We start from the raw sequence: 26,840 nt of genomic DNA on the forward strand, positions 1-26,840 counted from the left end.
TCTTACTACGGAAATGACTTAATCGACTAATCCTCCCTTGGGAAGAGAGACTACCCAGTCTTGTAGAGATAAAGATTTGTATGATGTTTGGGTTAAGAAAGACCAAAGTGCGCGGTTTTTCATGCTAAGTGCCATACAAGATGACCTTCAAGGAGAATATGAGGTTTTCCTACAGCTAAGTCCATGTGGGATGAGCTGAAGTGTGCTTTTAGTGGTACATCCACAACCAGACTATGAGGTATGATCCTCAAGTTTGAGATGTACCAAATGGACCCCAAGCATAAAATGACTGAGTGCATTAGAACTGTCAAGGAAATAGTTCACAAATTAAAAGATGCATCTAAGGGTAATCTGGTAATTGGTTCATTTTGGGTTGAGTCAGTTCCTTTTGAACCGGTTTGGTTCATATGTTGTATATATCCAAATATGCTGGTTTGGTTCTCATTATTGTACGCAAATCAATTTGGGGGTTTTGGGTCTCGCACAAGGGTTTCTTTCTTCTTTGTTCTTCAGTCACTATGGCTTGCAATCTTGATCGGAGGAGTTCTTGCCGCTACAAATTGAAGCTGCTACGGGCGACTTGGTGTGCATTCGACGGCTTGAGGAAGAGCTATCTAGTTCCTCTTTGATTACCATTATTCTTGCTATGTTTTTTCCTCTGATCTGTAAGTGTATTCGAACAATCCCATAGTAGATTGGACTTGTACCTGAGTCCCGGAGATGTAGGTCCTCGAACAGAACTCCGTCATCAAATCTTTCTCTCCTATCTTGCTTGCTTTGGTAATATCTCGATCAAATCAATCACCCTTGTGATTACAAATTGGCATCAAAGCCTTGGTGGCTTGGTGATTCGATGGAACCGAATTAGGGTTCTTGTGAGTTTATTTCTAATTCGGTTTGTATAATCTCATATGGCATATAGGTTTGATTACTGTTCAAATTCCTAGTTATATATGTTTCTGCACTTCTATAGTCTACCAATTGGTATTCGGTTTTCTAATTTTTTGACCTATTTGATTCAGTAATTGTGATAACCTATGTATGAGATTGAATTCTAATAGATTAATTACTCATTTAATCTGTGGGAATAACATGTGCTAGTAATCTGATTTTTTGTTTGCATTATCTATTCATTATTGTTAGCCAGGCACTTTATTTGGTTTATATTGGCCTTGTGTGTTAACTATTATGCATAGTTTGATGCTACTGTAAATTGCACATGCTTAGCAACAATTTGTGGTTAGATTAGTTCTTGTAATTAATTTTCAGAATTGTTTATATCAGTATTTTTTAATTATTTCTTGTATATATTGATTTGTGAGTTTTACCAGTTTAAAAGTGGAGTTAAGTAAGGGGCTGAGTCTACCTGGGAAGGGTTCCCCTCCCAGTGTGGTTACCACAAGGTCTAGTAGACCTGTAGGTTTGGATGAAAACCCTAGGTACCTAAATTTGGAAGCTCCACTGGGGAGTTCCAAGGAAGACATAGAAAAGTTTGATGGGACTAGGGATTTTGGAATATGGAAGAGGAAGATTAAGGCTCTCATGGCACAACAAAGACTCCTTAAAGCAATAGATGATCCTGATGCTTTTTTTGAAAGCATAGACCCTGTGTTGAGGATTGAAGTGATGGAGAATGCAATTGGTTGCATGCTTTGGAACATCACTGATGGTGTTATTAGGTGCATAGATGAAGAGGATAACACTCCTATCAAAGTGTCGGCAAAACTTGAACAAATTTATCAGAAAAAGAACTTGGGTAACATGATTTATTTAAAAGAAAGATTGTATGATTTTAAAATGGATCCTGCTATCAGTCTAAATCAAAGTCTAGATGTATTTAAGAAATTAGTTCAAGACTTAGCCAGTATTGAGGAGAAGAGTAAATTAGATGACCAAAACCTATCTATCATCTTGTTAAATTTCCTTCATAATGATTATCTTGTTGTTAAGAATTTTATTAAATATGTTTGTCAAAATATTACCCTTGACCAATGTATTGATGCTTTAAAGAATAGGGAGTTAGAGTTGCTGGGCTTCGGTAAGGCTAAGGGTAGTGGGGAAATTTGTTTGTTAAGGGCAATGGCTCTTACAAACAAGAGAAACCCAAGGAGAAGGTTAAGGTAAATGACAATCATGCCAATAACAACAAGAATAACAATGAGAATAATAAATCTGACTCTAGCACTAAGAGATGCTTTACTTGTAAGAAAGTGGGTCATTTTAAGAAAAATTATTTTGCATACAAAAGAAAACTGAAAGAAAACGAGACATCTAATTCTGATATGCCTAATTCTAGTAATAGTCAAGCTAATGTGTATGAAGATATTTGTGAAGTGTTGATTACTTCTGATAGTGATAGGCATGATGGATGGATTACTGATTCTGGGTGTACTTACCATATGTGTCATCATTTGCATTGGTTTACACACTTGACTAAGATAGAAAATGCCAAAGTAATTATGGAAAACACTGATGTATGTGATGTGGTTGGCATTGGCACAGTTAAATTGCTCACTCACAATAAATCTGTTTTCACTTTGCATGATGTTAAGATATATGCCTGATTTAAAGAGAAACTTGATTTCAATAAGTAGCCTTGATAGTGCTGGATTTGATACAAGTATCTCTGGTGGTATTCTTACTATTTCTAAAGATTCACATACATGTTTGAAAGGTAATTCTCAGTCTGGTTTGTATGTGTTTGATGGTAGTATATACTTTGATGGTGTATCTAGTATTTGTTGTTTGTCTAGTGAGTCAACTAGTACAAGTGTGTGGCATTCTAAGTTGGGGCACATTAGTAATAGAGGTCTACAAGCTCTAAAGAAACAAAGCCTATTTTGCAAGGATAAAATTGAAAATTTAGAGTTTTGTGAGTCCTGCATCCTAGGTAAGCAACACATGTCGAGCTTTGGGGTTGGATACCACTTATCTAGTGCCAAATTGGAATATATTCATGCTGATTTTTGGGGACTAGCATCTATCTTGTCTTATGGAGGAAACTCCTATTTTCTATCCCTTATTGATGACTACTCTAGGAGGGCTTGGATTTTCTTATTGAAGTCCAAGGATGAAACATTTGTCAGGTTTAAGGAATGGGTTGATTTGGTTGAGAATTTGAGTGGAAAGAAAGTCAAAACTTTAAGAACTGATAATGGGTTAGAATTTGTAAATGAAGTGTTCAATGGGTTTCGTAAAGACAAAGGTATTCAAAGGCATAGAACTATTAAAGCTACCCCTCAACAAAATGGCATTGCTGAAAGAATGAATAAGACTATCCTAAATAAAATAAAATGCATGCTTATTAGTTCTGGAGTTCCTAAGGGGTATTGGGGTGTGGCTGTGACTACAGCTGTTCACTTGATTAATAGATGTCCTTATGTGACCTTAGGTTCTAAAACTCCTGAGGAGATGTGGTGGGGGAAGCCCCCCAAGCTAGACTACCCTAGGGTTTTGGCTGTGAGGCATTTGCTCATCAAAGCATTGGCAAGTTGGAACTTAGGAGTAAGAAGTGTATATTTTTGGGATCCTGAGGGTGTTAAAGGCTATAAGTTGTGAGACAAATCTATACCTGGTGTAAAAACTTTTGTGAGTAGGGATGTTCTCTTTAGAGAGAATGTATTCCCTTGTCCATTGACAATACTAATCTTAATCTGCTTAATCAAAGATTGACTGACTTCACTCGATTTGACTTAGAGCAGGTTGATATTTCTTTTAATCCTATTCAGACTAGTGATTGTAATGAACCTAAAGAACCCTTGACTTCCCCTCAACCTAGCTCTAGTAATAATGAGCCTGTGGTTGTGGTTCCTGACATTGATATTAGACCAATGCCCTCTCCTGTGACTTCCACTGAAGAGGTGGGTGGGGCTCCTGATTTGAGTAGTTACCAGCTGGCAAAAGATAGAGTGAGTAGAGAGGTTAGGCCACCTAAGAGGTATTTAGTCAGTTTTGCCCTTGAGACTGATTATTTAGTTTCTAAGTTTGGGTCTGATGAACCTAGTTCCTATGAGGAAGATTTAGATTCCAAGGATAAGGATTTGTGGATTCAAGCCATAAATGAGGAGTTGGAATCATTGAATAAAAATCAGGTTTAGGAGCTAGTTGATAAGGCCAAAGACTATAGGCTGTTACCTTGTAAGTGGATATTTAAAATTAAAGATGATGGGGTGAACAACTCCAAGAGGTATAAGGCTAGATTAGTTATGAAAGGTTTTGTCCAGAGAGAAGGGGTGGATTACAATGAAAAATTTCCCCATGTTGCCAAGTATAAGACTATAAGGTTGTTGTTGTCCCTAGTTGCTCAGGCAAAAATGACAATAGAGAAAATGGACGTCAAAACTGCCTTTCTTCATGGCAACTTAAAAGAAAGGATTTATATGCAACTTCCTTTAGGCATCTCGGCAGCAAGAGATGAGACTCAAGCTTGCTTGTTGAAAAAAATCCCTCTAAGGACTCAAACAAGCCCCTAGGCAATGGAACAAATGGTTTGATTCATTTGTTTTGAGTGTTGGTTTTAAGAAAAGTGTTTATGACAGTTGCCTCTATTTTCTCGTTTCAGAATCTATTGTTTTGTATCTAATACTTTATGTTGATGATATATCGATTGCTTGTGTTGATTCCAATCTTATTCAAGATGTGAAAAGCAAGTTAAAGTCTGAATTTGAAATGAAGGAGCTTGGGACAGCCAAGAAGGTGCTGGGGATTGAAATTTACAGGAGTAAGGGGGAGGATACAATGTTTGTTTGTCAAAGTTTATATTTGCTAAAGGTTCTTGAGAAATTTAATATGTTGAATTGTAAACCAGTTAATGTTCTTTAGCTGCACATTTTAAACTTTCAAATGATCATTGTCCTAGAAATAGTTTTGAAAATATTGAAATGTCTAAAGTCCCTTATTCTAGTCTTTTAGGTTCTCTTATGTATCTCATGATATGTACTAGACCTGATATTGCACACTGTTAGTGTATTGAGTAGATTTATGTCCAATCCTGGTAAGGAGCACTGGCTTGTTCTCAAGTGGCTTTTGAGATATTTGAGAGGTTCTATTCATAAAGGTCTTGTGTTCAAGTGCTCATTTGGTGACCTAATTGTTGAAGGATATACTGACTCTGATTATGCTAGTAATAAAGATAACATGAAATAATTATCTTCTTATTTCTTCATGTTATCTGATAATTGCATCAGTTGGAAGGTGCAACAACAATCTGTAGTTGCTTTGTCAACTACTGAGGCTGAGCTTGTTGCTGCATCTGAATGTGTGAAGGAGTGCATACGGTTAAATGGTTTGTTATGTGAATTGGGTGTTTTAAAGAATAAGCCTATTGTATTTGTTGATAATCAAAGGGCTATTTTCATGTGTAAAAACCCAGTTTATCATGATAGGACCAAACACATTGATATTAAATACTTCTTCCTTAGAGAAAAAAATGATTGATGGTGTGCTTTTGATTGAAAAAGTAAGTACTGAGCATAATCCTGCAGATTGTGGTACCAAGGCCTTGCCTCTTTCCAAGTTTTTACATTGTCTTGATTTATTGGGAGTTGGTGATGTTGTTATTGTGTATATATATATATTCTGTAGTCTTGAGTTGTATATTACTTGTTCTTTTAGGTTGTGGTGTGTCACATCCAACCAGCTGGTACCCTATCTGGAATACCCGGATGAGTGATCCACAGCCCCAAAGATCAAGTTTAGGAACGATCATATCCACTTGCACAATAATATAATCAAAAGCAAGAATAAATAGAATGTTTAACGTTATTAATCAAAATATCAAGATACGGTTCAAGAATACAATCAGAGTGCGAAAAATGATACCAATCAAATGTAGAGTGCGGTGGAAAATCACTCCACAGACAAGCGGAGGTAGATTAAAAGAAAATGAAGATTACAACCGGTTCCCAACATTAAAGGGGAACGGAAAACTAAAGTCTCAGCGAAGCTAATAAACGTCAAAAGAAAGATGGAATGATATCCCATCGCTAGCACTCAAGTGCTAAAGCCGAACTACTCCTGATAAATATCAATCTCGTACTGATAGTCTTCACCAACGTTATCACCATAGTTAGTACCTTGAGTACTAAAATAATCATCAACTTGGTCTTCAAAGTACTGACCATCATAGTCAACAGTAGTAGTATTACCTGCAGAGAAGTCTAACAGGAGATATTGCAAAAAGGAGTGAGTTCAAAAGAACTCAACAAGGCAGTTCAATCCATAATAACATAATAATACATGAAAGCAAACCATACAAAATGCAACATGATATGAAACAAACAATGCAAATATGCTTCTAACTCTATGTATGCTGGTCTCTATTGGCAAACATGCTTTAAGTCATAGCACCATACTTCTTTGGGTTGTCAATCACTCCCCCTCAACCATTTAATATATCTTGGGTCTGCCATGGTAATTGGGTTAAGGCATCCATCTTGAACATTCCGTGGCCGGGGTTTAGGTCACCGCTCTCTCACATCACCATTGGTCAAGTATTGGCGCATGTGAGGGTTAAGCCTAGCCAATGCAAGTCTTCTACTTAGTTATATCAACTTAGATCCAGATACTTCCTTTCCTCCCATCCCGGAATCCATTCCGGTATCCTTCTCCCTAGAGTCAACGTATCTTTATGAAATCCACCATCTCGGACTACAGACTCATTAACCCTATTGGCTAGTTACATCACGCTAACAGGAAGTTCCCATTTCCTCTCACGGGTTGGTTACCAGTCTTGATTTCAGGGGCCTATGTTCCACATCTGCAACTATACCAATGAATGGCCTCTCACAAGTATCCGCAATGTGATTCATGTCCTTAACAGATGTAACCCAGTATCTGAAGTGCCACACAAATCCGCATTGCTACCACGGGTTGCTCGGTCTCAATTCCCTTCAAATTGGGTCTGATATAATAGGGACATCCTAGCCAAACACTTCTAGACATGCCCTAGGTATGTCAACCAGTAATCAAAGTACCAAGGGGCACCATAGGAAAATGTCTCATACCACCTCCACTGGTGTCCAAAGGCAGGAACGCCAAAAGGGCATTCCCCATTCCCCAATCACAACCTAGGCAATCACATTCCCAATCAGTCATTCACAAGCAAAACTGTTAATACAACATATAATCATTCATAATTGAAATAACAATTGAATAAGAAGAACAAGTGCTACTGTAGTTGAAGAACTACAACAACCATATGATTATAAGAGCTAAGTACAACAGTGGTACAATCATGTAATTCTAAACAAATACAAGTAAACATGCATATTAGGTTATTAGGGATCAACCATCCTTACCTTAAGTAATCTTTAAAGGATTCCATAGAATTAATGAGGAAGAGGTCCAAGACTAGCAATTAAGACCTAAACAAGCATATAATAATGATTAGGAATAAGACCTAGAAGATTAGAAGTCAAACAAAAGCAAACAAAGCTGTTTTGAGGCTACTGTCTATGTTGGTCGATTGGTTGGTCTACTGACCCATTCGACCAATGGGACAGTACGGGGCTATAACCCTAATTTGATCATAACTTCCTCGTTTGAAGTCCAATTGGTCCAAAATTCGATAGGGAGCATCCTAGAACATATTAGGACTATCCAAGAAAGTCAAAGTATCAAATCAAGGTAAAAAGATAGGTTCTTGATTTGAACCAAGAAGTTAGGGTTTTAAGGCATATAGTCCAAGGATCTCATGTAAGAACCAGGTAGAATAAAGATTCACCCTAGGGGAATATAGAATAAGAAATCATAATTAAGAAAGGCTTTGGGGATGACCCAATAATTAACAAAGGACTAGGGTTTTCAATTAAATATCCTCTCATGAAGGTTCCCCTAGATTGGTTCTCAAGATAACCCAAGGTAAGTTCACAGAGTGATAGGGAAACATCTGCTTAGCAATTCAAAATCAAGAATGTAATTGGGGAGGATTAGAAATAATAGGGTTCGCAATTGGATACTCTCTCATGAGGGTTACCCAATTTGTATATTCTTTCATGAGGGTTACCCCCCAAAATCTCTTCATATAATGGTTTCCAATTGTCCAAGAAACATTAGGGATCAACTCCTCAATCATGAGGACACAAGGGAAGGTCATGGTAATGGTATGAAACCTTCCCTACAACCATAAACTTTGTAGGAAAAACAATACAAGAGAGTAATCAATGATTCTGGTAAGATCAAGAAGCAATAACATCAAGAAACAAGAACATCACCATATGGTTTCAAGAACTTCAAGAATATAGAGTGAATTGGGAAATTCACTCTAAGAAAGAAAGAATAGTCAAGAATCAAGAAATAAGAACATCACCATATGGTTTCAAGAACTTCAAGATCAATTCACTCTAAGAAAGAAAGAATAGTATTTTAAAATCAAAAAAGGTATTGGAAAGGTCTAACAATGAGAGAAAACAACGTTCTTAATTAAAGTCAAAGGAAAGAAATTCTAATCTTACATTTAGGGTTTTACCAACTAGAATCCGTGTATCCCACAGAAAGACGAGGGAGAATAAAGATTCACCCTAGGGAATAAATATAAAGAAATCATAATAAAGAAAGGTTTTGGGGAAGGATCCAATGAATTAAAAGTGGATTTGGATTCCCCAATTTGGTTACCTCTCATGAGAGTACCCAATTTGGACTCTCACAAATCACCCAAGATAGATAAGGGAAACATCTCATTAGTATTTCAAAATCAAGAATGGCTTTGGAAAGGGTCTAAAAATTAATAAATGATTAGAGTTTCCTAATTTGGTTACCTCTCATGAGAGTTACCCAAAATAAGCTCTCATATAATAACCCTTACTTTTGGTTTCTGAGGATGGGGGAAAGAGGGAATCAACCTAACAATCATGGGGATAGAAGGAAAGGTTGTAGCACTGATGTGAGACCTTTCTCACAATCACCAAAATCAGTAGAATAATAATGAGGGAGTGATCAAGATCTTAGGTAAGGTCAAATTCAAGAATCATCGTCATATGGCTTCAAGAATATAGAGTGAATTCCCCTCTAGGGCTAAAAGAATTAGAGAAGAGGCCATTACAGTAGTGTAATACCTTTCTCATAGTCAGAAGATCATAAGTATAGAAGAAAGAATGAATCAAAGAAGAAACAAATCGATTACTAACCTTTTAGAAGAAGAACCGATGAAGAAACTTGAACGGATGCTTAAGGATCATCCTTGGCTTTGGAGTAGAGGTTCTAGGGCTCTTTCCACGTTCTCCAAAGGCTTAGAACTGATTGTGAGTGAAAAACATGGAGTTCCCCCCTTTAAATAGCATAAAAAGTCCCTAAATTGCAAGGATTTCACCAAACTGACCAAACTGCCCTTGTTGGTTGATTGGTTGTCAAAGAGGAGGTTCTAAGGTCCTTCCCACGTTCTCTAGAGACTTAGAAACCTAGTGGGATTGTTTACCACGAAATTCCAATAAATAAAGCTTTTAAAAACCCTAAAAACAGAATTTTACCAAATTGCCCCTTCCTAGACAGCTTGCCCAAAAATAGGGATTTCATGGGCCTAACTTCAATATCTTTGGATGGGCTTTTTTCAACACATCATACTACTTACTTAGTATGGAGTGATGTCTTTAAACCAAGTCCAACTAGTCTTTCGGCCCATCAACCAAGTTCTTCTTCAGTTCAACTCCAAATCAAGTAAGGTTTCAATAAGGAAGCACCATCATCAATATCCATGGGTTTCAGGTCAAATACCATGTCTTCTACTGAGATGGCCCACAAGGACTTCTTCCTTCACTCCGGGTCTTTGGATCTACACTAAGGGAAGGTCTGACTTGACTTCCTAGGATCTTCTAAGGATAACAACACTGTACTTAAGATCCAACTTCTAGGTCAAACATTAAACAAGCCCTTCTTCACCCAAAACAGATAGGGTGTCCTGGCTAGGTTTGGGCTGGATTTCACATTCTCCCCCCCCCCTTAAAATAATTTCGTCCTCGAAATTGGGAGAGTACTTGGCTTCGAAAGAGATGGAGATACTTTGTTTTTATCTTGACTTCCTTCTCCCAAAATTTACCAGAACAAATAACAATAAGTGTTTTGTAAGAAGAAAAACAAAGGAGTAAATCTAAATGCTTTGAAATCAGGAACATTTAGAAGGGTTAACAAATCATGAAGATCACATTTGATTTCCCTTCGAAATCATCATGTGTAGAATTCACAAGGTTATAGAGAGTATGGAGATCCACTCTAGAACAGCAGGGATATAAGGATCAGTCATAGGAATGATTTAAGATCATTCTCCTATCTAAGGGAATAGAAGGCACTAAAAGAATTAGTCGAGAGAATAGATCAGCTTCAGGGGTAAACTTTTACCAAACAAAACTAGGCAACTCATACGACAGAGAATAAAGCAAACAATGCATATGGTATGTATGCATTTGGCATAGCAGCAAGGTTAGGGTTAGGTGGGATTTCACATGGTGTGTGTCTTGTAGTCTTTTATGTTTTATCGGGTTTGCATATGTTGCATTTTTAGGGGAGATGCTGCCCAATTTTTTACAGCTCTTGTTCTTTTTATCTCTGTTATGAGATGTATGAGTAGTTTGTGCATGTTTACTCTCCATGGTTGTGTGGTTGAGTTGTGAACTGTGAGTTGTTGTTTAGGGGCTTCTCTACCTGTTGCATTTGTTGCATGGTGTGCCTGCAGGGAGTCTTTTGTTGTTGCATGATTAGTTGCACATGTCTAGGTATTTTGCATATTTGTGTTTGCTTTGTACTGTTGGTCTCTTTTCTTTTGTGTCTTGCAGGTACACTTGGACGATGACGGTTGAAGTCTAGTATTTTTATGCTTAAAGATTAAGGGGGAGATTTGTAAGAGTAATCTGGTAATTGGTTCATTTCAGGATGAGCCAGTTCCTCTTGAACCGGCTTGGTTCATATGTTGTATATATCCAAATATGTTGGTTTGGTTCTCATTATTGTACGCAAATCAATTTGGGGGTTTTGGGTCTCGCACGAGGGTTTCTTTCTTCTCTGTTCTTCAGTCACTATGGCTTGCGATCTTGATCTTTGGAGTTCTGCCGCTGCAAATCGAAGTTGCTACCGGCGACTTGGTGTGCATTCGATTGCTTGAGGAAGAGCTATCTAGTTCCGCTTTGATTACCATTATTCTTGCTATGTTTTTTTCCTTTGATCTGTAAGTGTATTCGAACAATCCCATATTAGATTGGACTTGTACCTGAGTCCCAGAGATGTAGGTCCTCGGACTGAACTCCGTCATCAAATCTTTGTCTCCTATCTTGCTTGCTTTTGTCACGCCCTCCCCCGCCCACCCTCCCTGTACCCCCCAACGTCTTCCCTCCCCTCTCTTCTCCTCTCCCTCCTTCTTTTTTTTCTCCTTCCCCCTTCCCGTCCTCTTCTCCCCCTTCTTTTTCTCCCTTTGCCCCTTGTCCTCCGCCTTCCCCTCCTCCCCCCCCTTTGTCCCCCCCCGGTTCTTTCCCCCTCCTCCCCTTTCCTCCTTCTCCTTTCTTTTTCCTCCTTCCTCTCCCCTTCTTTCCTTTCTCCTTCTCCCTCTTTGTCTCCCGTCTTCCTGGTCCCCCCCTCCCTTTTTCTTTCCCTCCCTTTCTCCCCTGTCCTTCCCCCGCCCTCTTCCCCCTCTCCCCTTTGGTGCCCTTCGTCCCCTCTCTTCTCTTGTTCCTCTCCTCTTCCTTCCTCCCTCCTTTCCTTCCCCCCTGTCCCGCTCCCCCCTTTCTCCCGTCTCTCCTCCCCCGTGTTCCCTTCGCCCTGCCCGTCTCCTTCCCCTCCTTCCCCCCTTTTCTCCCTCCTTGGTTCCGGTCTTCCCCTGCCCCTTGCTCCCGCCGTCTCTCCCCTCCTTGTCCTCCTCCTCCCCTCTCTCCTTTGTCTCCCTTGGGTGTCCGGCTCTCCCTCCCTTTTCCCGTGTTCCCTGTCCCCTCTCCTTTCCCCCGTCTCCTCTCTTCTTCTCCTTTGGTCTCCTTGTCTTTTCTCCTTTTCTTGGTGTTCTCTTCTTCTTGTCTTCTCTTCTTTCCTTTTCTTTTCTTTTGCTTCTTTTCTTCTGTTCTGCTTCTTGTTTGTCCTCCTTCCTTTTTCTCTCCTTCTTCTTGCCTTGGGTCCTCGTTTCCTTTGGTCCCTCTTCCTCCCCCCTTCGTCTCTTGTGTGGTTGTCGTGGTCCCCCTCTCCCTGCCTCGTCTTTTGGTTTCCTTTGGTGGTTCGGTCTTCGGGGTGCTCTCGTGTTTCTGCTTGGGGCCTCCCTTCTCGGTATCGTCCTTGGCTTCCTTTCCTGGTCTTGTGTTTTGTGCGGCCTTGGGGTGTTTTGCTTTCGGTCTCTCTCTGGTCTTCTGGTGGCTTGCTTCTTGTCCTCCTTTGTCTTCTGCTCTGGCCTGTGGTGGGCCTTTCTTGGTTTGGTCTGGCCCCTTCCCTCTGTCTGGGTCCGTCTTCGTTGTTCGTTTCTGGTTTGTCTTCCTTCGCTTGCTGTCTGGTTGTCTTGTTCTGCCTTTCCTTGGTGTCTGGCTGTTCGGTGTTTGCCGGTGCTCTCTTCTCGTCTCAACTCGGGCGTGGGGGGTGCTCCTTTTGTGCGGGTTCCCGGTCCCCGCTCCGGTGCGGGTGCTTGCGGGTCTTTGGTTCGTTCCGGTTTGGGGCGCTCGGTGGCTCGGGTTGCTTTGGCGTCCCTTTGCCGCGCCCCTTGGTCGGTGGTTGGTCGCGGCCCTCGCCTCGTCGCCTGCGCCGGCCCGGTTGGGCCCGGTCTCCCCTGGGGTTTTGTCCGTCGTGCTTCCTGTGGTGTGCCTTCACCGTGGGCCTCCGTCCTCCTTTGTCTTCTCGTTCTGTTTCCTTGCCTCATCTCCCTTCTGGTTCAGCCGGCCCGTCCTCTCTGGGTGGCCCGCTGCTTCTTCTTTCTCGGGTCTCGGCCTCTCGGTTTCCGGTCGGTTGGGCTGGGTTTCCCTTGGTAATATCTCGGTCGAATCAATCACCCCTACGATTACAATGCAAGACATGACCTTTCTAATGAGCAACAGATCCAGGTTTTGATTAGGACCCTACCTGATTCCTAGGCACCAATGAAACAAGTACTTGCTCACCTTGAGAGCATCAAGACGTATGCTGATCTAGCTCAACACCTTGAGATGGAAGCGGAGTGCCTAGAGGCGACTCGCACAACTGCTCTTGTTGCTCAAGGAAGTACATGTAAGGGCAAATGACCCAAACATAAAAGACTTAAGAGAGGGAATCATGAGGGTACCAGGAACTCAACACCTAGGGAGGGAATGGTCAAACACAAACCTGGAAAGCGTGGGGGTAAGAAAGACATGTCCAAAATAACATTCTACAATTGCCAAAAGAAGGGACACTTTGCTCGTGATTGCACTGAGTCAAAGAAGGTACCATCTTTATCTTTTCCTTGTACCTTTGTGAGTACACATGTTTTGGTTGCCTTAACACAATTAGATTGGATTGTTGATACAGGAGCAACCAAGAACGTCACACAAGAAAGACGCAGTTTCATAAATTATCGCAAAGTGTAATTGGGAATGCATAGAATCTACATGGGAAACGATGCAATGATGCCAACATTGATGTTCAAGGCATTGGATCAGTCCAACTTAGCTTACAAATGGGCCGCACGTTGATCCTCCATAATGTACTCTATGCACCAGATTGGTTTACGGTATTCAACATACTTTAATTTCATAATCATCCAGCAATATTGTGGCATACATTTTTTAAAAAATTAGTTGGAGAAGAATGGTTACCTATGTGATAAAAAACTCGCAGATTTGTGCAAAACCCCTCCTGATTGATAGAAATGACCTTGGCAGTTTTTATCATGACTTGACTACTAGAGATTTCATTCTAAAATTTAGGTCGAGATCATCTACTTGTCACTCCTGATTTCTTGAATAGGGGATGGTAGTTGTAGTTATAAGGAGGCCTGTACGTAAAGGTCTTCTAGGAGGCCATGATTTTGCCACTTCAAAGGTCAGATGGAGCTGTACTTTTGTGGGTGGATGAGTGAGGTTGTTTGTTGTTCAATGAACCCCAGGTCCCCTTCTCACTTGTCAAGTTTTAGCCTAGGAGGAGTGGCAAAGTGGAAAAATAAAGTAGTGAAAACTCAGGACTACAACAAGGTGCATTGTCATAGATATGATTGACCGACTATTTAAAGATGCACTGATGCTCTGAAATCGCCAAAAGTTCGCTTGATGCCTAATTTTGTTTTCTCTACCATTTCTTGGATAAGGTACTAATCTACTTAACTTTATTGTCGTCTGCAGGTTTTCCTTCCGTTCCCATATTCACGATCATATGAAGTCAAATGGAGGGTATTTGAGAGGCTTTTTACAAATTTCTCACGACTGCTTCAATCTTGTGGATTATAACAACTTATTGGCATGTGCAAAGCAGAATTTCCAGCCAATACATGCTACTTGGTTAGATCACTAGGTCTGTTTCTTAGTTTGTATGATTAACTATATATATATAGAAAGGTTAATATGTTGCTTCATGGTTTCTGTAGCAAAGCTCATTGGGCTAGAACCGTATATTTTGTCAAATTATGTTTGAATAATTTGGAGAATAAATTTTCATATCCAGTTTTAAGGCTCTTTTTTGTATCAATTCTCATTCTCTATTATACCTATTTAAAAGAAATAAGTACAAGAATTCTGTTGGAAAATGCCATGTCAGCATTTTGCCACATCGGCTTCCATTGATTTTGATGATAACAAACATGAAACTTGAATTCACCATGTTTTGATGATAACAAACATGAATTAGAATTCACTATGAAAAGCATGTAAATAACATGTATATGAATGAGTGTTTATTTGCTATTAATTATCATTCATATCTTCCAATCATTCATGTGTTTATCATCATCAAAAAGGGGGAGATTGGTGGGAAATGCCATGTCAGCATTTGCCACATCAGCCTCTATTGGTTTTGATGATAATAAGCATGAATTACTAATGGCTATATTGAATTATGATGTTTTAGTTCAAGATGAGAACAAGTGGACCAACTCCAAGTCAAAGCCATATGCAAGTCAAAGCCAAGATCATGCCAAGACAGACATGAAGATGGACATGAAGTCTAAGTCAAGATGACCATGCCAAGATGGACATGAAGACCGTTGCACAAAATCAAGTCGAAGACCAAGTCAAAGATCAAGACTTAGGCTAAATCAGGGCTTAGGACACCTTTGCATACACACACATGTAAATGCATCCATAATATGTAATCCATGTTACTAGAGTGACCTAGGACATGTTAGTAAGGTGTACAACGCTTAGGATTGTCAAAACGATCCAAAAATCCAAGCCATATCCCAGCCCAAAGTTGTTTAGAAAAACAGAGCCCAGACGGATGTCCGTCTGAGCAGACGGACGTCCGTCTGTTTTGATAACTCTGTTTCTCAGAAAACAACAGAAGGCCAGACGGAATTTCCGTCGCGAGACGGATTTCCGTCGCCGGCACGGATGTCCGTCTCGAGCCGATCCGAGCCAGACGGATGACCGTCTGCAGGGCGAGACGATGATGTCCGTCCGAGCCATCCCGAGCGGACGTTAGTCTGCCCAGACGGATGTCCGTCGGGGTGATTAGGTTGCAACTAGTGGATTGTCCCAATTTTTCGGTTTGTGCGGAAATACAAGATAAATTGAGAATTCAAATGAATCTAAACAATACAAGCAACCACAAGACAAGTATTTTATAGTGGTTCGACTTTGCAAGTCTACGTCCACTCCTCTCTTGGACTCAAGAGAGTATTCCACTAGTGATTCTCTTTCAATACAATGGGTAGAGATCAAACCCTTTACAATCTTTGTTTATCTTAGGGCAAGAGCACCCTCTTCAATCTTTGTTCACGGGCAAGAGCACCCAACCAATCTTTGTTCACGGGCAAGAGTACCCAAAACCAATTCTAATCTACCTAGAATAGAATTGAAAACAGATACAAGAGAAGGATGTTACCTTAACAAGAGGTGTGACACTTTACCTCTTGTGTGCGTGTGATGCAATAAGAGTTGTATGCTCAAGATATGAAATGTATGCACCACCAAAGCCTTCAATCACCTCAAGCTTGACTTCCACAAGCTTACTTTAACACCTTGGTATGTTCTTCAAGGTTGGGGAGAAGGTGAAAGGCAAAGCACAAGGCTTTCTTGCAATTTGAGAGCTTTAGGATCACTTGGGGAGTGGGTGATCAAGTGTGAGTGTTATACCTCTCAAATGAGGTGAATTTGGTTTATATAGAGCACCTTTGAGTGCCAAAACCCAATCCCCAACGGATAGAAAACGGACACATTTTTGTCCTGTTTTTTAGCCCAGACGGTCATCCGTCTCAAAAGTATCCGTTGCAAACAGCTGTAGAGGATATTCTCTTTAAACTAGCCGTTATAGTCAAATCTGGGCCAGACGGACGTCCGTCTGCCCAGACGGACATCCGTCTGGCCTGGACTGGCTCAGACGGACATCCGTCTGGACTGGCTCAGACGGACATCCGTCTGCCCAGACGGTCATCCGTCTGGCCTGGACTGGCTCAGACGGACATCCGTCTGCCAGACGGACATCCGTCCGCCAGACGGAAATTCCGTCTGGCCTTCTATTGTTTTCTGAGAAACAGAGTTATCAAAACAGACGGACGTCCGTCTGCTCAGACGGACGTCCGTCTGCTCAGACGGACATCCGTCTGGGCTCTGTTTTTCTAAACAACTTTGGGCTGGGATATGGCTTGGATTTTTGGATCGTTTTGACAATCCTAAGCGTTGTACACCTTACTAACATGTCCTAGGTCACTCTAGTAACATGGATTACATATTATGGATGTATTTACATGTGTGTATATGCAAAGGTGTCCTAAGCCCTGATTTAGCCTAAGTCTTGATCTTTGACTTGGTCTTCGACTTGATTTTGTGCAACGGTCTTCATGTCCATCTTGGCATTGTCATCTTGACTTAGACTTCATGTCCATCTTCATGTCTGTCTTGGCATGATCTTGGCTTTGACTTGCATATGGCTTTGACTTGGAGTTGGTCCACTTGTTCTCATCTTGAACTAAAACATCATAACTCAATATAGCCATTAGTAATTCATGCTTATTATCATCAAAACCAATAGAGGCTGATGTGGCAAATGCTGACATGGCATTTCCCAACAAATTCATTATTGGTCAAGAATAAAAAATGGTTTGGTGAATTTTGTTGAAAATAAATTATGAAATGAAAAATAAATTTGGTATAAAAAAAATTATTAAAAAATAATAGTGAACAAGTGAGAAAAGAGGGAAAAAGTATGATTTTTATAAAAAAATATGTATTGACTATTTTACCCTCATCTTAACTATAAAACATTAAGTAAACTTGCACATAAATGAAGTGAATGAAATTCTCACCATAATTCATAATAGATGAAAAGTCTATTATGGATTTTGGAGGTTTTTCTATTATTTTAGATAAAAATAAAACTGAAAATAGATGCCAAACAATTTAAAATAATGAAAATTCTCATAACTAAGAATGATAATTGATACCAAAAAGAGCCTTAATCTTTTCAGCGAGTTCATGTTTGTTTCTAGCTGCTGTTCTGGAATAGACTCATTTGTTTGAGTTTAGCTCCTCTCCAGGGAGAAATATTCTCCTAGGGAGAGCCCAGTGAGCTTTGACAAGGTGCCACCAGTAATATACTGATTTAATGTTTAGAATAAGACTCAAAGTTTTACCCTGTTTGAAACCCAGAAAAACATGAAAATCGAAGTCCCTCTCCATCAGACGAAAGAATCAAATGAACAATTAAATCTGTATTTACATCTCTTTCTCAATCTCTGTGATAATTGATCTTGGCCAATTATCGACATGCACGAATGTTTGATGTTTTATTCCCTCTCTTGCTAAAATATCTTCCACTAGATTCAAATTTTCAAAACAAAATGCTTGTTCTTCCACTAAATTTCTTTTAGATAAGATTGCAAATCCATCCATGTGTGAAATAAACCAAAGAAGATGTTTTTGCTAATCCCTGTATAATGTTAAATTTAGTAACTACTATTTTCTTTTTTCCTCATTTTTCTCTGAAAGAACTATTCTAAATTTATTTTTCATCGATAAAAAAGAATTTATTACTAAGTTGTAATTACAAGAAGTTAAGCCATTTTGCATCATCCCATCACTGAAAAATTAACAACTTTCATCCTAATTCTTCCTCGCCAAACTTAGACCCCATTTACAAGATATAATCAAACCAATGAAAATATTTTATATGAATAAAAAAGAGAACATACTTCTACTAAACATGTTAAATTAAAATCTCCATAATAACTCTACATCAGGGGAAAATTATGTTTCTTTTAGTATAGTAAAAAAAAAAAACAATAATTCTCAAAAACAATTACTTGATGAAAATGAAAGCTTTTATATATTTAAATTATTTTAAAAAGATAACAAAAACAAGGTGCCTAGGCACAATGAAATTTTTCTAGTTCTTCTCAAGTATCAAAAAGGAAATCTTGAGGTCAGTAGAATGACGGAATTTGCAGTGGTCACTATCGATGCATTTGTAGGATCTTTTAATCAATACATGCACATTTATGTATATTGATAAGAGCAGTGCTTCAAGATACACACATTTGAACACATTGATTAAGATTACCAAAAATATAGAACACATTAAGGATAAACAATCAACTAAAAAATCAACTACAGGACAATCATTTCCACCGTCGACAGGACTAACAACTCCAAGCCTAGTACTTGCAATGTTACAAACAACAAGTTGGTTGGTACCTGCAATGTTCCACAGTTCCAATGATATTTAAAAAAAATGGATTCTATTTTTGAAAAGAATTACTAAATCCCAAATTTTTGTCCTAATTTTTATCGCCCAACAATTATTCTACTATGAACTACTCAGATTGCCCTTATAGTAAAGTCTTTTAAATATATTTTTATTTAGTTAGTATTTTTTACTATTTTAGACAACTTTCTTGTTCCTGGTTTTTCTAATTCAATTCCCAAAAAATAGTTACAATATCTTTACCATTTCTTGTAACTATTTAAAGGAATTAAATTAGGAGAAAAGAAAGTCATATAAAATGGTAAAAAAAAAAGCTAAATTAAAATAATAATAATATTATAAAAGTATGAAGTCAAGATAAATGACTACATTTCTATTTTTTTTAGAAGTCCTTAATCATTTGATTTCATAGAATTATAAATAATACCTAAAATTTGAATTTTATTTTACAATATAATTAATGCATGTCAAATGCATAAAAAATAATTATATCATCCTAGTTTTATTATTCCAAGTTAAACGTGCTGAAAACAAGAAGGGAGAGTTTGTTAAAAAATAAATAGCAAAATAATTGAAACAGAGCAAAATAAATTAAATGAAGAAATAATCTGATTAAAAATTACAATTTTAGGTTCAGTTTCAACCTTTTCTTAAATAGAAAAATTAATTGTAATGTGATGCCTACTCTCATCTAAAATTGTTAACCATATGTAACAATAAGCTCAGTTACCCCAATTTTTTGTAGCTATCTAATCAAAATAAACACTTTGATTAGGCATAATCACTGGACAACCTAGAACAAGCTCTCTAGATTTATTTCAACGATTGCATTAAGTAACAGAAGGAAAAAAAAAAAAGTTAATCTAAGCAACAAATTCACAAGCTTGATTTGCTTAACTTAAGTTGTGTTGTCCTTGGTGAATAGCAACCACTAACTACCACATGTGAATCAAGATCGAAAATAATTATGGATCGAGGTCTCGACTCTGGCAAAAGACTTACATATGAATGATTTAGCAAACCTAAACTAATCCAAACATGCACAAATGAAAATCAATTAATTAACAATAACACTATCAATTCAAAAAAAAAAAAAAAAAAAGGAAAAAGAAAAAAGAGTAAGAATAATATTACAATATTAATTAATGCGTACCCGAGATTGGGTTCAACATCCCCTCAAACTAGAAAAGAAAGCTTATATTTGCATGATAAAGAAATCATCAAAATAGAGAAGAAGAAAAAAAAAAATTTGTGAATTTTCTTTTGTCTTCTTTGTTCTCTTTCTCCTCTTAGCCTAAGGTTAACCTCTCTATTTCTAGAAATTAAATTCATAAGAATATATAAGATTCTTTGTGAAGAGGAAATAAATGGTGATACATCAGCTAATGATTCTTCTACAAAAATATTTGAAATTATATGAAGGTGTGTCAGCAGATGATTCTTTTTTGTTTCTAATAGTCGAAGATAAATGATAACTTTCAAAGTTTCTCTTCTACATGACAACATAGATCACGATCTCTTCAAACAGTTGTTTGACCATCTTACACTATAAGTATAGGAGATTTTGAAGAGATGAAATTGTAGATTGCATTTTTTGGCTTTCTATATCAACTTAGATCACCTAAATTGGAGTTCTGAGGAAGTTACGCGTAAAATAAAAAGATTTGTCAAAACTACCAAAAGTTACAAATTTAGTTGTCAAATTTGCACCAAGCACCACTAGTTACTTCTTAAATCAAATGTAGACTTTATAAGTATAATTGGATAGAAAAATCAGCATAAGAATTGCAAATTGAAAAATAAAATAATATGCAGCCTTATCAATTTTGCCCACACTTAAACCATTGCTTGTCCTCAAGTATTATTTGTGAAAATTCATTCTCTTCTAATACTTGTAATTAACCTGACTCAAAAATATATTCAATTCCAATCAAGACTCATCAATCTCAAATAAACTCCATCAATCAACATGGATGAACTACTAGTTTTAATAAATCATCAGATTCAAGATGCATCGGGACTCAATACCTTTTCACTAGGATTCACTCTATACACTTAAGTGTTTAAGGGTAACAAATCACTCAAATCAAGCATGGAAGGATAGTTACCATAAGCTTGCATAGAAACCATGCCTCCACCACTAAGTATTGAATCAAACACACATCCAGGTTGTTAAATGAAATCAAAGAAATGAGTTGAATCACAATGTCATGTCATAATCAATTTCTAAAAAGTTTATGAAAACCAAATAGCAAAAGGACAAAGTAGTATTGTTGGGGGGGGGGGGGGGATGAAGTATTTAGCACAATGATATTGTTTCAAAAATACTTGATTTTTTTCAAAATTTCTTTTTCCTTTCCTTTGGAATCAATTTAGTTCCAAAGTCCAGCAAGTTTGGCAACTACTTTCTTCCTAACTAAATTGATATTTCATATCAATAACTCAACCATCCTTCAATTTAAGATTCAACAGAGAGAAAATAATAAAAATGATTAATAAGGTTTATATAGTGGTGAATTATCAAATAAAAAAAGCTAAGATTCAAAGTGGGCTCCTAGAGGTAATAATCAAGGGTAGGCTATCAAAAAAAGCCAAAAAGAAGAAGAAAAGAAGTAGTGAATCCTAAGTGTCTTTGTCATTTGTATGTATTTAATTCAATTGTGTGATCTCAACATGTAAAACTAAATAAGTTTTAGAAGTATCCAACTATGAACGATTATCTCACATCCAAAAAAAACGGAGCAAAAACCAATAATATATGCTCTTAAGCTCAAAAGTTTACAACAATTTGTGTATGAATTTCTAACATCTTTTTTCTATAAACTAAAAATCAAAACAGTCATCCATTAAAATGTGATTTCAAAGAATTTAACTAATCATGATTCATCAACATTGAATTCAGCCTATACCATTGGTTATACAATCCATTAAACTCATAAAAGATGAAACATCATAAAAGAAAAAACTTGCCAACCAATAGCAAAGCATAAATGTAATTCCCTCTTCACATTTAAATGTCCATATTAATACCAAAATAAGAGAATGCAAAAATGTTACCCTGACATAAAGAATAGTGGACCAATCAAATAGAGGAGAAAAAAATTAAATGAATAAACTGAATGAAAGAAAATTGAGTTGCCTCCCAGTAGTACCTTTGTTTAATGTCTTTAGTTTTGTATGTTGGGTCGTCATGCTACATTGCATCCACATCTTCTATTTAGAATCCCTCATAGAAGGCCTTAACGATGACCATTCACTTTAGAAATATTGTCTGTTTTTAAGCTTCAAATTTCAAATGCTCTATAGGAAAAAACATTAGTAACAACAAAATGACAAATCTGACAATAATACAACTTACTAGGAAAATAGCTTGAGTTACGAGTGAGAAAGAAGAACTTTTTAACTAATGACAAAAATCCTTTCTTAGTAATCATTTTATCATGAAATTTTTTTTGCTCTCCTTGTAAATCATTGTATTCTTAAAGGTGTCATTCAACATCTCCTCAAGCTCCTGTAATTACAATTTTCTATGATTATCTGCTTCATCAACATTCATGTTGTACTGCTTTATCAGCCAATATGCTTTATATTCTAATTCCATAGAGAGGTGACATGATTTATCAAACACTATTCTATAGAGGAACATACCATTTGGTGTCTTGTAAGCCGTTCTATATACCCATAGTACATCATCTAGTTTCAAACTCCAATATTTCTTCTTAGGCTGAATCATTTTCTCTGAGATACGTTTGTCTTTACTATTAGACAACTTAGCCTGCCCATTAGTTTGAGGATGATAGGAGATGAAACTATATGCAACACATGAAATTTTCATAATAGTGCTTCCATTGTCTTATTACAGAAATGAATATTTTTTTCACTTATGATAACCTTCGGTATTCCAAATCTAACAAAGAGGTACAATTTTACAAATCTACAACAACTTTAAAATCATTGGTTCTAGTGGCTTTTTATTCCACCCACTTAGAGACATAATCAACTGTAAGTAGTATATAAATAAAAACAAAAGATGAAGGGAATGATCCCCTAATATCAATTATTAAACAGAAAAAATTCCATAGATAAGAATAGAATTTTATAGCATTTGATCTTTACAGGATGTACTACTTGATCTCTGGGAATTATCACATGACTTGCAAAATAGATATACATTGAATAATGAAGGTTAATAAAAATCACTTTCTAGTACCTTGTAAACTGTCTTCTTCAAGCCAAAATGTCATCTATATGCATGAGAATTACAAAGTTAGGATATAAATGAATTTGTTCTCATGAATGCACATTCTTATCATTTGATTAGCGTAATGTCTCCATAGGTAACAATTATCCCATACTTAGTGCTTAGCACTCTTTAGCTTTTCCCTTATTCTTGTCTATGATAATCCTGAAGGTAACTTACTAGTGACCAAGTAATTTACAATATTCGCATACCATGGAGGTGTCAACTTAGTAGAAAATAATTGCTCATCTAAGAAAGTTGTATGCAGAGGAAAGCTATCCTCTGAATGAACCGAAGGCCTAAGGTGGTTTACAACCAAATTTTCTGAAACTTTTTTGTCTTTTATCTCCAATTCAAACTCTTGTAGAAGTAGAATCCACCTAATTAGCTTTGGTTTTGCTTCTTTCTTTTCCATTAAGTACTTCAACACTGCATGATCAAAAAAATCAATCACTTTAGCACCCGATAAATATGATTAGAATTTTCTTAAAGCGAATATAATAGATAGAATCTCTTTTTTAGTTGTAGAGTAATTTAATTGAGCTACATTCAAAGTCCTTGAGACATAATAAATGACATGGGGTGCTTTGCCAATTCTTTGACCCAAAACCTCTCCCACAACATAGTCACTTGCATTGCACATAATCTCGAAGAAAATATTAAAATATAGGGGTTGGATTACTGGTAGAGATGTCAAAAGCTTCTTTAATTGATCAAATGCCTCGCATTTTTCATCAAATTCAAAGACAATATCTTCTTGTAGTAGTTTTCATAGGGGCGAAGCAATATTGGAAAATCTTTGATAAAATCCTGCATGACCAAGGAAGGATCAAATTTCCTGCACACTTGCAGGGTAAGGCAAACTTGAAATAATATCTATCTTAGCCTAATCTACCTCTATTCTTCTTGATGATAGCCTTATCTACTTCTATTCTTCTTGATGAAACAACATGTCCCAAAACTATTAGTTGTTCAACCATGAAATAACATTTTTCCCAATTAAGCACAAGATCAGTTTTGATGCATTTGTTCAAAACCAATGTGAGATTTTCAAGGCAATCAATCAAACGAATTACCAAATATACTAAAATCATCGATGAAGAGTTCTATAATGTTTCAATGTACTTAGAAAATATACTCACCATACACCTTTGAGAAGTATATGGAGCATTGTAAAGACCAAAAGGCTTCCTTTGATACACAAATGTACTAAATGGGAAATTAAAGTTGGTGTTTCTTGATGCTCTGGTGCAATAGCAATCTCGAAATAACCTAAAAATCCATCTAGAAAACAATAGTAAGCATGACCAATCAATCTTTTGATCAATAAAAAGGAGAGGAAAAATACACTTTCGAGTTGCTAAATTAAGTTTTTTATAATCAATACAAACCCACCAACTTATTTGAACATGAGTAGGAACTGACTCACCATCCTGATTGGTCACTACTATCACTCCAAAATTTTTTAGGCACTACTTGAACTGGGCTTACCCCCTTACTCTCCAAAATAGGATAAATTACCCCAACATCTAAGAGTTTCATGGATTTTTGTTTGCCGCAGCTGCTGCTGCCAACAGCCGACGGTCGAGATTCGACCACGTCCTCAAATATATATCTAACGTTCCAGATTAAAACTCAAAGGTATTAAATAAAAAATACTTTTTTCCTTTCACATTTTAAGGGTTTCAGATTTTATAAATTTACAAACTCAATCCCTCTAATGGTAGCTGAATCTAAACCCTGTGATAAACTCAACGTTCGGTAATCCTAGCTTCTGCAGGTTCTACCGATTCTTTGTCGCAGATCTTATTAGAACCTTCTTACTTTTCGGTGAAATACTTATTTTTAGGAAAATAGGATTTCAGAAAAGGCAACTTCGACCAAGTCTAAGGAACTATAATTAAATTCAAGAAAATGTTTGCTTAGCAGCAAGTAGATCCATTCAAACAACTAGGGAGGATGATTTGGAATCTAGTGAGACCCATCAGAGTTCGGCCAGGCTGAAAAGTGATGGAATGCTGCAATTGGAAGTAGTTTTTCCTCGTCGAAAGCTTGGTCGTCCTAAGAAGGCTCATGCAGTGAGGAAAGTGTTAATAAGTAAAAAGGGTTCTATGGCAAAGGAATTCAAGAAAGTAGATGCAGCTTTAGAGCCTCTCATTGGGAGAGGATAGTGTTGCTATGTAACTGTTACTATGAAGCTTTTCTTTTGGAATATTCGCGGGTAATGCATCTGGGAAGAGGGCTCTTAAACTTTTGTTAATGACTCATCAACTAGACATTTTGTGTGTTAATGAACCAAAAGTGGATGTCAGTAAGTGCCCAATTCTACTGGTTAATAGTTATCAAATGTGAGTCGGAACCAGTGAGGAAAGGTGTATTGGGGGCAACTGTTGTTGCGGGTGAGCGAGGTTGGTTCTCCTTAAGGTTCTAATTGTTGTTTTTTTTTCTTTTTTCTTTTTCTTCTTCGCTTTATAAAATGACCCTTTTAGCAAAAAAAAAGATCTTTCAAACTTCCCATCGATTTCTATAAAACTCCATGCATCTATCTCTGCAATTTCATCTGAGATCATCGGCTTGCTACTCTCTATAGACTTCCCTTCCATTTTAACTCAGTTCCTCTATTTTAGATTTTCAAACACAGCTTTTAGATCAATCAAAGATCATCAAGGAATGGGTTTTGCAACAACAAGTTCAGTTGTAGAAATCTATGAAGCACAACACTCTGAGGGTCCAGCCATAGTGCTGGCTATTGCTCAGCTAATCCATCCAACTGTGTTCATCAGCAAGATTTCCCAGATTTCTACTTCAGATCCACAAAGAGTGAGCATATGATTGGGTTAAAAGAGAAGTTCAAGTGAATCTGTGATAGATCAACAATCGTAAAACGCCATCTTTACATGACAGAGGAAATGATTGACGAGATATGTGAAGGATCCATGCGGAACTTGGGAGGAGCTCCTGTTTGAGTGGGAGTTTAGACACGAGGTTCAACGATATGCTGTTTGGATAATTTAAATTCTAAAGATCTTCCTTTATAGATGCTCTGATTTTTTTCTCTGATTTGAATCAAAGATTTGGATTAGGGTCTCTCTGTTCTTTCCTTTATAGCTGGTAATTCTTGTACTAAATATTTGAAATTATATGAAGGTATGTCAGTAGATGATTTTCTTTGCTTCCAATACTCGAAGATAAATGACGACTTCAAAATTTGCTCTTCTACATGGTATCATAGATCACGATCTCATTCATCAATTATTTCACCATCTTGTAATTTAATTCTAGGAGATTCTCAAGAGAAAATTTTAAATTGCATTTTTGGCTTTCCATATTAGCTTAGATCACCTAAATTGAAGCTCTAGGGGAAGTTACGCACAAAATAAGAAGGTTGATCAAACTGCCAATAAGTTTGTGAATTTAGTTGTCAAATTTGCTCCAAGCACCTTTAATTGCTTCTTGAATCAAAATATGAATTTTCTAAGTATGATTGGATAGAAAAATCAGCATAAGAATTACAAATTGAGAAATAAAAATATTGTATTATACAACTTTATCAATTATAATAATAATCAATATTAATTGCAACTCCATGTTAAATTATACATAATTACTTGATAATCATTTACTATCTTCTATGTTAATTAATTTTTTTTAATGCCTAAATGTTTATGATCTCAAAATTAAATGGTGAGGTCTTCATTGGGTTGGGAAGCAACTAAAGTTCTCGAGGATGTTTTATAAGATATAAACTAATACAACTAAGATATATTCGTCATTTTTTTTTAACTGTGACATTTTAAATGAAAAAGGGGTTGACATCCAATTTGGCATAATTTTGGGGTATCTA

At 37.1% G+C, this 26,840-nt stretch overlaps 1 protein-coding gene across 1 annotated transcript; it reads left to right on the forward strand.

Annotated features, from left to right (window-relative positions):
- Positions 1-518: 518 nt before the first annotated feature.
- Positions 519-25,167, forward strand: LOC149015966 (uncharacterized). Its single transcript, XM_089156643.1, has 8 exons — positions 519-583; positions 1,332-2,120; positions 2,553-3,205; positions 3,392-3,554; positions 3,668-4,091; positions 4,522-4,739; positions 5,187-5,284; positions 24,926-25,167. Exons 1-8 carry the CDS (start codon positions 519-521, stop codon positions 25,165-25,167), a joined length of 2,652 nt encoding a protein of 883 aa, XP_089012769.1.
- The last annotated feature ends 1,673 nt before the right edge of the window (positions 25,168-26,840 follow it).

This window comes from Hakea prostrata, chromosome 5 (genome assembly GCF_041222555.1).
Source record: "Hakea prostrata isolate BN-2017 chromosome 5, UWA_Hpros_2, whole genome shotgun sequence".
NCBI classification, from domain to species: domain Eukaryota; kingdom Viridiplantae; phylum Streptophyta; class Magnoliopsida; order Proteales; family Proteaceae; genus Hakea; species Hakea prostrata.

Coding starts and splice junctions, on each gene's coding strand:
- LOC149015966 (XM_089156643.1), top strand. CDS start 519: ATGGCTTGCAATCTTGATCGGAGGAGTTCTTGCCGCTACAAATTGAAG. Junction 3,206..3,391: donor TGGGTTTCGTAAAGACAAAG/GTATTCAAAGGC, acceptor ATGTGACCTTAG/GTTCTAAAACTCCTGAGGAG. Junction 4,092..4,521: donor AATCATTGAATAAAAATCAG/GTTTAGGAGCTA, acceptor GTTGGTTTTAAG/AAAAGTGTTTATGACAGTTG.